General features: G+C 54.2%; 1 protein-coding gene across 5 annotated transcripts in view; it reads right to left on the minus strand.

Moving 5' to 3' along the window:
- Positions 1–5,811: 5,811 nt before the first annotated feature.
- SIL1 (SIL1 nucleotide exchange factor) overlaps positions 5,812–13,911 on the minus strand; it is a 299,033-nt gene continuing 290,933 nt past the window's right edge. For all 5 annotated transcript variants that reach the window (XM_067731902.1, XM_067731904.1, XM_067731901.1 and 2 more), the window contains exons 8-10: positions 10,862–10,958; positions 10,253–10,417; positions 5,812–6,338 (exon numbers count right to left, since the gene is read on the minus strand). In XM_067731902.1, the coding sequence (XP_067588003.1) occupies positions 5,982–6,338; positions 10,253–10,417; positions 10,862–10,958 (619 nt within the window). In that variant the 3' untranslated portion in view covers positions 5,812–5,981. The remainder of the gene's footprint in view (positions 6,339–10,252; positions 10,418–10,861; positions 10,959–13,911) is intronic.

Genomic DNA, 13,911 nt, shown 5'->3' on the forward strand with positions numbered 1-13,911 from the left:
CCTAACTATCCCTCCCCGCCCAACCCTTCCCCACCACCACCCCCAGTAACCATAAGTTCATTCTCTAAGTCTGTTAGTTTGTTTGGGTTTTGTAAATAAGTTCATTTGTATCATTTTTTTTTTAGATTCTGCATATAAGTGATATACAATATTCCTCTTTGTCTGTCTGACTTACGTCACTCAGTATGACAATCTCTAGGTCCATCGGTCCATCCATGTTGCTGCAAATAGCATTATTTTGTTCTTTTTTTAATGGCTGAGTAATATTCCATTGTATATATGTACCACATCTTCTTTATCCATTCCTCTGTCAATGGACATTTAGGTGGCTTCCATGTCTTGGCTACTGTAAACAGTGCTGCAATGAACACTGGGGTGCATGTATCCTTTCGGACCATGTTTTTCTCCAGATATACACCCAGGAGTGGGATTGCTGGATCATATGGTAGTTCTATTTTTAGTTTTTTAAGGAACCTCCATACTGTTCTCCACAGTGGTTGTATCAATTTACATTCCCACCAACAGTGTAGGAGGGTTCCCTTTCACCACACCCTCTCCAGCATTTATCATTTGTGGATTTTTAAAATATATACATTTATTTGGCTGTGCCGGGTCTTAGTTGTGGCACACGGGATCTTCATTGCAGCATGTGGGCTCTTAGTTGCAGCATGTAGTTCCCCTACCGGGGATTGAACCCGGGCCCCCTGCATTGGGAGTGTGAAGTCTTAACCACTGGACCATCAGCGAAGTCCCTGTTTGTGGGTTTTTTGATGACAGACATTCAGACAGGTGTGAGGTGATATCTCATTGTAGTTTTGATTTACATTTCTCTAATAATTACCAATGCTGAACATCTTTTCATGTGCCTCTTGGCCATCTGTATGTCTTCTTTGGAGAAATGTCTATTTAGGTCCTCTGCCCATTTTTTGATTGGATTCTTTTTCAAAGAACCATCTTTTCATTTCACTGATTTTCTTTAGTTTTTCTGTCTTCAACTTTATTGGTTTCTGCTTTTATCTTTATTATTTTCTTTTCTTCTGCTTTCTTTGGGTTTAATTTGCTCTTTTACTAGTTTTTAAAAATTACCTTTGTTCTTTTAATATTTAATTTTAAGTATATACAATTTGATTTTTTTAAAGATTTTTTTGATGTGGACCATTTTTAAAGTCTTTATTGAATTTGTTACAGTATTGCCTCTGTTTTATGTTTTGGTTTTTCGGCCGCGAGGCATGTGGGAGTTTAGCTCCCCAACCAGGGATCGAACCCGCACCCCCTGCACTGGAAGGCAAAGTCTCAACCACTGGACTGCCAGGGAAGTCCCCAATTTGATTTTTTTTTTTTTTGCGGTACACGGGCCTCTCACCGCTGTGGCCTCTCCCACTGCAGAGCACAGGCTCTGGACGCGCAGGCTCAGCGGCCACGGCTCACGGGCCCAGCCGCTCTGCGGCACGCAGGATCCTCCCGGACCGGGGCACAAACCCACGCCCCCTGCATCGGCAGGCGTACTCTCAACCACTGCGCCACCAGGGAAGCCCCCCAATTTGATTTTTAACAATGGCTGTGTTCCACAACCAGCTCACAATGTTTCTCATATCCACACGCCTCACACACTGCTATGAGCTAGCTCCATCACACACTGCTTCTGAGTTTCTCTCTTCACAGGTGGCCTCTTCCCTCAGCTCCAGACTCTCTCCAGCTGCCTATTCAGCATCCCCACTGGAATGTCCAATCAATATCTCAATACAAACATGTCAAAACAACACCCACCACAAGGCCCCAATCTTTTTTCCCCTACTCTTCTATCCTCCCACTTTGTAAACAGCATCTCCACACACCAGTTTGCTCAAGTCCCCGGGTAGGGCTTCATCCTTGACTCCTCTTTCCTCACACACCACATGTAGTCAGTCAGCAAGTCCTCTCAGCTTGACCTTTAAAACATATCTGGAGTCTGACCACTTCACACCACCTTCTCTATCGTCACCCTGGTTCACACCGTATCAGCTCTCACCTAGATTCTACATCACACCCCGCATGGGCCTCCTGCTTCGTTCCTGCCCATGTCATCTATTCTCACCACAGCAACATGAGTGATCCTGCTAAAATGTCAGTCACGTCGGGTCTCTCCTCTGCTCACAACTTTCCAATGGCTCCCATCGCAAAGAAGCTCAAGTCCTTACCAGAGCAGCCAGGATCTGCCCTCCCCATGTTGCTTACTATTCTCCCTTCCACTGACTCTTGCTTTTCTTCCAACACCCAGCCATGTTCCTGCCTCTGATATTCCCTTGGTCTACAAAGCACTTCCCCAGATCCCCACAGGGCTCACTGCCCCGCTTCCTTCTGTTCACACAGCACCTCCTCAGAGAGGCCTTCCCTGACACTCTTTAACCCCATTTCAGGCTTTATTTTTCTTCATAGCTTTCAGCACTCACTGTCGGACATCATATTACATACTTATTAGTCAGGGTCTACCCCACACACACCTCTACTGTTCCACTTACCACTTCATGCCCTAGAACAGCACCTGGGTCCTAGTAGTCCTAAATCAGATTTGTTTGTGAATGAAGGACTGAATAAATGAATTGAGCAGCAGCCAGGAGAATGCTTAAAACTCACCCCTTGCTCCCTGCTGTATCGGGACGAGGGTGCACTCCCTGGCAAGGCTGGTAGGCTGCTGGAGAATATGGTCCCCTTGACTTCTGTGGCTCCACCTTGGCCACCTGGCCCTTCACCCCTGGCACTTCCTCCACCTATGGTGAACTTCTGGGTTCCTCAAATGGACCACTCTCTCTCAACCTCAGGCCTTCTTCTATCTTCAGGCTGGAAACCCTTTCCCCACTCCACTTGGCTTGCTCTTCAAATGTCCTTCAGGCTACAGCTTGGCTACCACTGGCTCTGGGAGGCCTTCCTTGACCTCTTCAACTAGGTGAGGGGTCTCCTCAGCTCCAACTGACCAAGGCTTCCCCTACCACAGTATATGTCACGCTCAACTGCTTCCCCACCGGACTGTGAGCTCCCTGGTGGCAGGGCCTGTGATTTACTAATCTCAGGCCAGGGGGGCCCAACACAGAGTAAGTGCTCAACAAATACAATTTGAATGAAAGAATGAATGAACAAGTGGATTAATAAAGACCAAGCCTGCTGAGGGATGGGGAGAGGACCTAGGCCCCCCACCCTACTCCCCACCCCTGTCAGCCTCCTGCACAGAGGGCCTGGTTCAGCCCAGCTGAGGAGCAGGGAACCAGCAATCATCCAGGGACTACAGGGTGTCAGCCAGTCAGAGCTCTCAGTCCAGTCCTTTCCAGAAGGCCAAGAGCCTTGGGGCCCCACCACGTGACAGGGGTGGGAGAAGAAATAAACGGCTTCCAGGCCCTGGCAGGAAGCTGAATCACCCCAAGTCTGGTCACTATGCCCGCCCGCCATTACCACTTTCTGCCTAACTTCAAGCCCAGGTCACACTCCCTGGGCACTGTTCCCAGGATGGCACCCAAAGGGAAGGCAGAAAAGGGCTCCTCCTAGACCTGCAGACAACCATCACTGATGAACTGGGTGGCAGAACCAGAATCCACACCCATGCAGCCTGAGCCTGAGCCCTGGGTCACACTGCTGCCTGTGTCCCTGGAAGGTCTGCTTCAGGGTCCAGGACCAAGAAGTCAGAGGCCCATGATGAACCCAGATGACGCCACTGAGAAGACAGACTGCAGACCAAGCTTCACCCGCCCTGATGCCTTGTCTGTGTGTATGTGAAGTGGAGAAGAAGGGAGAAACGGTCCCATCACCCAGCTGTGGCAGCCTGGCACTGGTCTGGCTCCCCTCTCTCACCTCCCATATGCTCTTTTCTCGGCCCCAGGGTCCCCTCTCCCCAAGAGTTCATGGCCCAAAATCTCCTTTCTGCTTTACAGGTATGCTATTTTATGCAGCATACCTGAGGGCAGAAGAGATACCGGGGTCCTCAATTAGGCCTCTACTAGTGTCACTCCTTCCGTGGGAACCCCTTCCCATATCCCAGATCAGACCCTGGTGGTTACAGAAGCTTCAATGGCTCTGGGGATCCTCAGTCCTAGCCTGATACTACCACAGGGGCCTCACAAGCCCTCCTTCCACAGCTCCCCACATTTCTGTCAGCCCTCATCCCAATAGTGCACCTGCTCCTACAGCCTCAGTGCTCACCTCTGCCAGGACCGAGACTCAGACCAGACTTATTCCCAAGTCCAAGCTCCCCCCTCTCCATGTGCCAGGGCAGCCCCATTCCCCTATGTCTCACCTTCCCCCTCTCTCAAATCCACCTGAGAGTCTCCTGACACCCTCTTTAAAGTGACTCTTGACCTTGGCCTTAGCCAGGTCCCAACACTTCCTTTCTGTACCCTGCCCTGCTCTGCCATCTCTCCTGGCCCTCCCACCACGGCCTGTCAAATTAAAATGATACTCTTCTGAGCCAAACATTTAAGTTTTCCACAGCATGGTCAGCCCAGCAAACTCCAGCTCTGCCACTCACAACCTGTGTGATCTCAGGCAGATCATTTAGCCTCTCTGGCCATGATTTCCTCATATGTAAAATGTACTTCGAAGGCTACTAAGAGGTTTTAAAGGCAGTGAGTCAGTAGGTATCCAACACTTGATAGACTTTGGGTCTGATCCCCACAACGGCTGAGCCCTGAGGCATCCTACCCTGGCTCAACAGACTCCTGCTTTCCTCCCACCCTCCTGGGAGAGCTCTCTGCAGCCAGCAGCACTCCCAGGCTTCCTGTGTGTTGTGGCATGAGGTGGGCAGGGGAGGGTCTGAGGCCGAGCAAAGAGACTGCAGGGAAGGAAGCCACCAACTTGCCCCAGGTCTCTCTGGGCCTCAGTTTCTCCTCAGCTCAGTGAAGCTGAGATTTCTACATGCAAGGCCAGGATGGGGAGACTTCTACATGGAGGCTGGGAGGGGCTGCCAGAGCAGCAGGAGTGAGCCTCTGGTGCATTGGGAAAGGCAGAAAAACAAACGCACCAGAATCCAAATCAGGAAAGCCCAGAGCAGGGGTTGCCATGGCAACCTGCGGCAGGCTCCCAGCTTCTCTGGGGTGGGAGCAGCGACTTGTCAGGCTCGGCTGCCCCTGCCTCCAAGGCCGCCTCCTCCAGCTCAGTGCAGATCACCACGGACACAGAAGAGGGGCAAGGGCACAGAGAAGCACCTCTGCCCTGTAAGGTGGGCCTGGCAGGCCTGGGCTCCCACTACCAGCTTTATCGAGATTACTCCTCTCCCAGAGTTAGGCCTACACCCAAAGGCCTCCAGAGGGCACGGAGCCACCGCAGTCCCACCACCCAGGCCCCAGCACCAAAAGCTCCAGCCTCGCCCATCAGCTGCCTGGGCTGACACGGCATCCCTGCGTGTGGAGATGCCCTCAGGCTTCTGCCAGTGCCAGTGGCCTTGAAACTAATATGTAGGCACAGGATGAAGGGGGCAGTGAGATGATTACCCAGACCTCCCGACATAGCTGGGTGAGGAGGTGGCAAGCACGAGTGCCAGGCACTGGTGTAGTGCTTTATGTATGTTTTCTCTCATTTAATAGCATTCCCCTTTGACAGATGAGGAAACAGCCTCAGGGAAGTTAAATGACTTCCCAAAGTCACAGAGCCACTCACTGGCTGGTAAAGAGCTGGGTCCCAACTGGGGTTTTCCAACTCCTGGGCCCAGACCCTTCCCATGGGGCCTGTTACTGGATGCCCTGGACTGACCACCCAGCACGTCACCAGGGGACCTCAGGGCACCATCACTCAAAGACCACCAAAGCACTGTGCCCAGTCTGCACAGACACACAGTAAACAGACAGACAATGGCCTTCATGCTTCCATTTAATGGCCAGGCCAGCACTGCCCAGATGATGCCCAGGCCCCAGTGGGGAAGTCCTCCCTCCTCGCTGGTATCCCCTGAAGAGCCCACCCCAGCCGGTGCCCCTCAGCCTCACTAGCAGCATCCCGGTCTAGTCCCAGTGGCAGGGGCAGCCTCATCTTAGCTCCTTCAGCAAGCTGTTGATAGAGCCCAGGAGTTCCCAGAAGTAGCCCTCATCCTCGCCATCCTGGAGCTCCAGGGCAGCCAGTGCCTGGTACTCAGCCTGGAGGATGACCAGCGTCCTGTTGAGCTGCGGGTCCTGACGGTAGCGGTCCCGACAGGTGGCCAGGAGGGCACCCAGCGTTTGTAGCACCTTTTCGCGGGCATCGTGCTCTGGCAGTGCCAGGAGGTGGGCAGTGATCTCGCACCAGCCCTGTTCCTGAAGGCCTGGCAGGAGGTGCACCTGGCGGTACTGCTGCAGCTTCTCTGGGGACGTCTCCCGCATCAGCTCGGCCTCCTCCTCAGCAAACATCTGCCATCCACACGGCCAGGGGCCAGGGTGTGGGAAGGGGAGAGAACACACAGAGAGCAGTCAGCCCTGCCTTTTAGACTCGAAGGCACATGGCTGACCCAAGAGTCTGCACCCTCTTCCTCCTTCCCCTTGGGCCTCAAAGGCCCTTCATGGGAGAAGGCCAACTGGACTCATAGCTTCACACATGCTCTCCAGCCCATCCATATGTCCACCCATCTGTCCATCCATCCACTCATCAAAAACAACTGTGTAATGTGCCAGGTGCTGGAGAAACCAAGATGGAGACATGGTCCCTGCCCTCAAGGAGCTCAGGATCTATCAGGAGATTAAAAATTAACTGAATAAGTCCTAAATATCATGATACATTTCATCCAGCAGGGTGGTGTGGAGGCAGACAGTCTGGATTCAAATTCCTGCTCCACCACTGACAGCTGAATGACGGAATGACCTTGGGCTAGCACTTTGCCTCCCTAAGACCCAATGCCATCATCTCTGATGTGGAGGAGAGGACGTAACCCCTTCAGGACTGTTGGGAGAACTCAGTGGGACAGTGACCATGCAGCCAGTGCCCAGCACAGAGAGCACACCCACAATGTGAGCTTCGCCATCAACAAACGTTAGCTGTACCAGCAGCAGCATCACATCACCATCACCACAACTACAGATCCACTCCCTCACAGGAGTTAGGGCACGGGCGACAGAGGAGGCTGGCCAGTCCCTGAGCCTTGAGGGGCTTGTGGGAGTTGACCAAGGGGATAAGGGTGTAGGGTCCACAGACACAGGAGGGTTGCAACAATAGGCCTGGGCCCACCTCATGTTTGAAGACCAGCAGGCTGTTATGGTCGATGGGGCACGAGGGCCAGGCTGGGGCCCAGAATGCTCGGAGCCCTGGGAGTCCCTGGCCATTATGCTGAGGGCCTCGGGAGTTGAGGAAAGTTTGGGCAGGAAGTCACATGCATGGCCTGTGTCTGGTAAGTGCAGAAACCCAGCCCCATCAGAATATGGTGGGAACCGATCCTGCCAGGCTGCCAGAGGAAACACCTGAAACGCGACAAGTTACCAACTTATTTCACAATGCAGAGTACTAATCACTATACGGTCACGGCAAGCCACCAGGAGTCTACCAACTTATTTCAAATGTCAGAGGAAGGCTATGCAGAGATGAAGGGTCGGCAATGGGTAGAGATGTCCCATACTGGTTGTACTAAATGTACTTGCAAGAAGAAAGAAGAAATCACTGCCCTAACTCCAGGGGAGGATGAGGCATGCAGATGACAGGGAAGGCAAGAGGGAAGCCCAGAAAAAGATCAGGGGCCACAGTGGAGAACCTGATGGCTGTGGCGCTTGTTGGAGCTGGCAGAGGAAGCAGGGGAGGAGGGGGGTCAGCATCCTGGGACAGAAAAGGCTGAGAGGGATGGAGAAGTCCTTTCCTACTCCCAAGTCCTGCCAGCTCCACCTCCAAACACATCCCAGTCCTCCCAGCTCTCTGCCCCATGGGCGCTGCTCCTCACTGCACTTTTGCAGTCTCCTGCCTCCCGCTCCCAGCCTGCATCCTCCAGTCCTCTGACAGCAGACAATGACACAGCCCCAAACCCTTCACAACTTGGCATTTCTGATGATAAAGACTGACTCCCTTCACTGGGACTTGGAGGCTCTTCAGGATCTGGCCCTGCCTGCACTTGGGCTCCTCCCCACACATGCCCTCACTCTGGCACCCGTCACACCAACTCTCCCCCAGGATCTATGTACGTGCAGCTCCCACTTCCAGGCACCCTCTCACCCAACACTGACTCCACAGTCAACTTGACTCACCCCTCATTTCTCACTCAGCACCTCCTTTGACTCCCCAGAAGAGGTTAGGGCCCTGATCATAAGCCTCCAGGGCCTACATGCTCTAGGAGATTCTCTGATAAATGTCTGCCTGAAAGCACCAGGAGGGCAGGGATCATGGGGCTGGCACAGCACTGGCAGGGCAGATACCCAGTCAACACCTGTGGAAGGAACCAGCGGGCAGGTCACCCCTGCGGCCCTTCAGCTCCAAGAAGGCACGAGAGGACGTGGGCTCATGACCACAGGAGGGCATCCCAGCTCTGCAGGAGCCCAGATGTCAGGGCATAGTTTCTTAGTGGAGGGCCCACCAAGAGCCAAGGGACAGAAGAAGAAATGCCTGGGGTCTGGCAGACCACAGAAGGGGTAAGCCGGTGAGCCAAGGACCCTAACAATCTGAGAGGTGGTCCCACACTCTCATGGGAATTCTGCCTTCAGCTGCTACCTCCCGACACCAAAGATGCCCTCAAGGTGCATGGCACCCCCCGGTTGGCAACCTGTCACACCTCTACCTTCAGGCAGCTCTGGACCCATCCCCAGATGGGTTTGGCTAGTTTGACTAGCTCTTTATTCTCTCTGAGAAACCATAAGAACAAGAAGCCCTGACTGCCTCAGGTGTAAAGTATGGCTGCCATCTGTTCTAACACTCTCTGGCTGAAACTCCTCCACGGTCCTCCACCTGCAGGAGCATGGCTGTCTCCTACTGTTTGCAGAGAGACGCCACTCCCTCCCTGATCTTCACAGCACCCCAAAGCCTCAAAGGTCGGCTCCGGGGCCAGCTGACTCAGGGGCCTGCCTCTCACCAGGGCAGCCTTGGTGAGACTGCCAGTGGTAGCTCTCCAGGGATGAAGCAAAGTCACGGTGCCCGCTACGCCAGGGCTGGGGGCAGCAAAGAGACACCCAAGTCACAAGGGCAAAGTGATAGGTTTCTCCCGGGAAATGCCAAGCCTGTGTACATGTCCTTCCCCTGGCTTGCTGGCCCACTCCCAGGATGTCAGCTGTGCCCTGGCCTTATTAATTGGACGTGAGGACCACATGGCTGCCTGCTGTTCTGAGAAACAGGGTTTCGGCAGCTTAGAGGGGTGGAGGAAGAGAAAGGGGGAGAGGGGGAGAGAGAGAGGGAGAGGCTGAAAGACAAGACAGGACAAGAGAGACAGAGTGAGTGAGTGCACACACACAAAAGCCAACAGGTGGAGAGAAAAGCAGCAACAGACAACCCTGATCCTTGGCCTGAGGCCTGGCGGGAGGGGTGCGCAGGGGAGGGCCAGGGAGGAAGGGCTGGGCCCCTCTTCCTCCAACATTCAGAAGTGGTTTCCAGCGGCTGCCCAGCCCTGCTCCACTAATCCGCAGTTGGCTGTAGGGAGAGTGTGGCCCCAGAGAGGCAGCTGAGAAAACCCTGCCAATGCTCTCTGCAGCAGCTGAATTAAGAATCAGCCCTGGCTGGTTTTACCCTCTCCTTAATTAAGACACTTCTCAGGCTCAAAAACACCAAAGTGGGCTGGGGACTAAGTCTCCTCCCAGATGGCAAGCCCGTGGGTCCCTGGGTCCTTCAGTGGCAGCCAGTCTGAGCCCCTGCCCAGAGCCAAAGCTCCCAGAGGAGGCACCTCCAGGTTTCTAGAATCTTAAGATTCAGCATCATTCCAGCCCCTGGCTCCTCAGTCTCCTGGCTGCTGTGATGGCTCCCAGACACAGCTGCTCCTGGTCACCCGCACCCTAGGTTTCAGCCAAATGACCTTTTATTCCATGAAGGGCTGATCCTGGCTGTTTCTGGCTTCTGGTCACACTGACCCTTCATCATGCTAACCCCTGACCACTGCCAGTGCCCCCTCCTCCCCTCCCACTCCTCACCAGCCCTCAGGTTTTAGCTCAGCAGTCACTTCCCACAGGACATCTGCCCTGACATCTCAGAAATCCTGGGCTCCACAGCATTCCTGTCAGCCCAGCTCAGGGCTGGCATGTTTGCTCAGGACACTCAGCTATGAGGATGTAGGGAATGGATGGAAGATATGGGGAGTGGGGAGGGTCAAATGGCCAGAAACAAACACAAAGCAAAGTGCACGGGAGGCAGGACAGGCCTGGGCACTCACCTTCTCAGTGACCAGGTCGTAGAGCAGAGTGACCACGCGCACGGCCAGCACCTCCATGCCCTTCTCCTGGACCAGACTCCTCAGCACCTGCAGTCCCCCCAGCTTCAGGAACTGCTGCTGGGCATAGGGGAAGTGTCGCAGTAAGGAGCACAGGGCAAACAGAACCTGGGGAGGCACAGATCCAGATGGGTGAGGGGCCACAGAAACTAGGCCTTGGGGCAAGCACCCAGAGGTGCCCCAGCTACCCCAGCCCAGGTCCCATTCTTCCCGGCCCCAACCACCACCCTTGGGTATAGCTCACCCCAGTACCCAGGGCTGTGAGAGCCAGGAGAGATATCAGACACCTTCAACACCACCCAGTGGACAAACGGAGGCCCAGGGCAGGAAACCAGGGTGTTGAACCTGAGACTGCACCGTGGGAGCAGGCCTCCAGACGCCTCACATACTGCTGTGCTGCTTTAGGTGAAGGGGACCTCTCCCCCTACGCCACCCAGCGGATGGCCACTCAGGCCCCCAAGGGTGACGTGTACAACCCGGAAAGGGACCCTTGTCTTTTAGGCTCCACGGGTGTGCTGGGGTCTGGGCGGGAAAAAGGCAGCAGAAACGCACCTTCTTCTTTGCAGTGAGAGACTGCTCCGTGGCCAGAACGACCAGCAACTTCTGCAAGGCTCCTCCCTCAATGGCCTCCACCTGGACCTTTGGGTTGCTGGAGGGGGAAGCACAGGAAAGCAGGACTTTACACCTACTCACCAACTTGGGGGCACGCCCCTGGGCCCAACCCAGGTTAAGAGGGCTACCACCACAGCAGCCATCCCTGGGGAGGAACAAGGTGCACAGGGGGTGTTCCCACTCTGGACAAGCTAGAACTTATCTGGGGAAACAAAAACAAACTGGTGTAGGTCCACCTGGGTACAATGGCCTATGGCACAGACAACAGGGCCAAGGGCCCCAGGCCAGTGTCCACTCCCTATCAGCCAATGGGCTGGGGTGATCTGGGAATGGAAATCACCGCTACCATTTTAAGATCCCTCTGATGCTGAAGGTGCTACTTCAGTGTCCCTCCTATGGAAAGCCTTCCTCCACGTTCCTCAAGCCAGCCTTACGTGCGTCCCCCTTCCATGATCCCAGGTGCATCACACTCTGGGGGAATCACTAACGATCTGTTCCCTTCAGGGTGTGTAGCTCCAGGGCCAGGGACCCCTTCCTCTCTCTCTCCTCCTGGGTGGAGCACACAGACAGTATAGAGTAAACACTTATGGGAGGGAGGCAGGCAGAAAGAACAACATCCAGGGAGCCTTTGCATCCCTGAGTAGATCCTAACCCAGCTGCCTCCCTGCTGGACTCTCCACTATGTGACAGCAGCTACTATGATTGTCCCCGTATCTCAGCACTCAGCACAGGGTCTGCCATGGCGTAGGGCCCTGGACAGTAAGGAGTGAATGAAGCAACATATGTGTACAACCATGACTGACTGCATCAACCAACAAACGGGCAACACTGAAACACAAAGAACCCAGAGCTGCCTCTGGAACGCCAGTCCCCATTCTGGGCTAGAGAAAGAGTGATGAGCTTGGGGCTTCCCTGGTGGCGCAGTGGTTGAGAATCCGCCTGCCGATGCAGGGGACACGGGTTCGTGCCCTGGACCGGGAAGATCCCACGTGCCCCAGAGCAGCTGGGCCCGTGAGCCATGCCCGCTGGGCCTGAGCGTCCGGAGCCTGTGCTCCTTAACGGAAGAGGCCACAGCAGTGAGAGGCCCGTGTACCACAAAAAAAAAAAAAAAAAAAAAAAAAAAAAAGAGTGATGAGCTTTAAACAAATATTTCAGGCAAAGCGCTCATGGATGAAAGGATGGGGGTCCTGGAGGGTGAGACCTCCTCTAGGGCAGGGTGCCAGACAGGGACATGGCTGGGAACCCCTTACTTTCTAAGATCAAACTGATGATGAATTAAGGAGCAAGTGCCAAGCGCAGAGATCTGTGTAGTTAGGCCTTCGAAGAAGGTCAAGATTCCTTCATCGGCAGCGTATGAGGCCTCAGAAAAGAAAGGTGGCAGGCATGTAAAAAGCCTGAGACCAGCAGCAAGGGGAGAGGCTGGACCAGAGGTGAGACAGTGGCTGTCACCCTCACCCAGACAGCAAGCACACAGAGGGCACCCAGTCTCTTCTGGGCCCTGGCTGCCTTATCTTAGCATGGCCACCACAAAGTACCCTGGAGACCCAAAAAGCACCTGTTTCTCCTAACCCACAATCTTAGCAGGGGGCCCTCAGAACATCTTGGAGAGTACGGCAGAGTACAGACAAATCAGAGAGTCGATTTCTGATCCAAAACCCAGAGAAAAGGGGAGGCAGGTAACAAGAGAGAGAGCACACTGCTGCTCACAGGAGAGGGCCTGGCACACAGCAGGCACCCCATACAAGCTGGCTGGATGGTACGGTAATGGGGCCCAAGTGAGTCCTTGATGGTCCACCCACCACTCCTACCAGGCCCCAGCTTCAAGGTTCGAAGCAGACTTAGCACATGGAGCCAGTTTTCCTGCTGTAAAATGGGAGGCGCCTGCATCCCTCTGCATCTTCTCTGCAAAAGGATGCGCAGGGTGGGTGCCGGCCTTTCCCACTGCAACTTCACTTGTGTCTGAGGAGCAGCCTGGAGATGCACTGGGGTCCCTGGGGAAGAAGGCTGACAGCTCCTCTCCAGATAGGCAGGTGGGCGCCAATGCAGGGATTATGGAGCTGAGCCTCTTCCCTGCCCCCTGCTCCCCCACCTTGAGAAAGGCAGCTACTTCATCAAAGCGTGAGTTAATTAGGGCTGTCTCTGCCATCATGTGTCTGAGGAACACTCACCCACAACAGGCAGGGTCTAGGAAAAGAAGTCGACCACGCTGAGAAATTCACACAAACGTCAAACACAGTCTCCCAAGGAAGGGGGGCTGTGAGGCCCAACATCTCATCAGCCTCAGGGAACAGCACCTAGGAGCCCCATCCCCAGTGGGCCTGCAGAGCGGCACAGACAAGGCCCTCCAAAGACGTCATGTGAAGCTTCATCCTTGTCTACAGATCTGCTGAGAACAAGACCCAGAAACAATCACCTGGCTAACCCCGAAAGACAAGCTCAGAGCTCAGGAGCAGAGGGGCCTCCAAGGAGACCCAGCCTAAGCAGCTCCCAGAGTAGCAGCCCTGTCACTAACTTGGGCAGTATTGGGAGAGGGGAGAGACATGAATAATACTGGGACTCTGCCCACCCAGGTTTCACCTGGCAGAAGGGGAGAGAAGACTCAAACCCCAAAGGGAACCACAGCACAAACAAGAAAACAAACTACCAGGGGCAAAAGGCGAGGGCACATACTGTGTAGGCAAATTCCTAGGATCCTCCAGAGAAAGAATAAGCCAATGGGAGTAAACAAAAGATGCCAAAAGCCAAGAAGATATATGGCTTCCCCAGCATTTTGTCTATCAGAGCCCCAATGTGAGTTAGAAAGGGCCAGAAAGCACTGTCCTAGGAAAGATCTAGAGGCAAGGCACTGTCCAGGCAGTTGCTCAGAGAAGCCCCACGTGCAGAACAGATCCTTGGGGACACTCAGCCTGTTCTCTGCCACTCAACACTCAACAAGCCAGGCTCCACACATAGGAGAGACACCACACCACCGTATTCTACTTACAGGTTTC

The sequence above is a fragment of the Pseudorca crassidens genome, chromosome 3, assembly GCF_039906515.1.
Source record: "Pseudorca crassidens isolate mPseCra1 chromosome 3, mPseCra1.hap1, whole genome shotgun sequence".
Lineage (NCBI taxonomy): Eukaryota > Metazoa > Chordata > Mammalia > Artiodactyla > Delphinidae > Pseudorca > Pseudorca crassidens.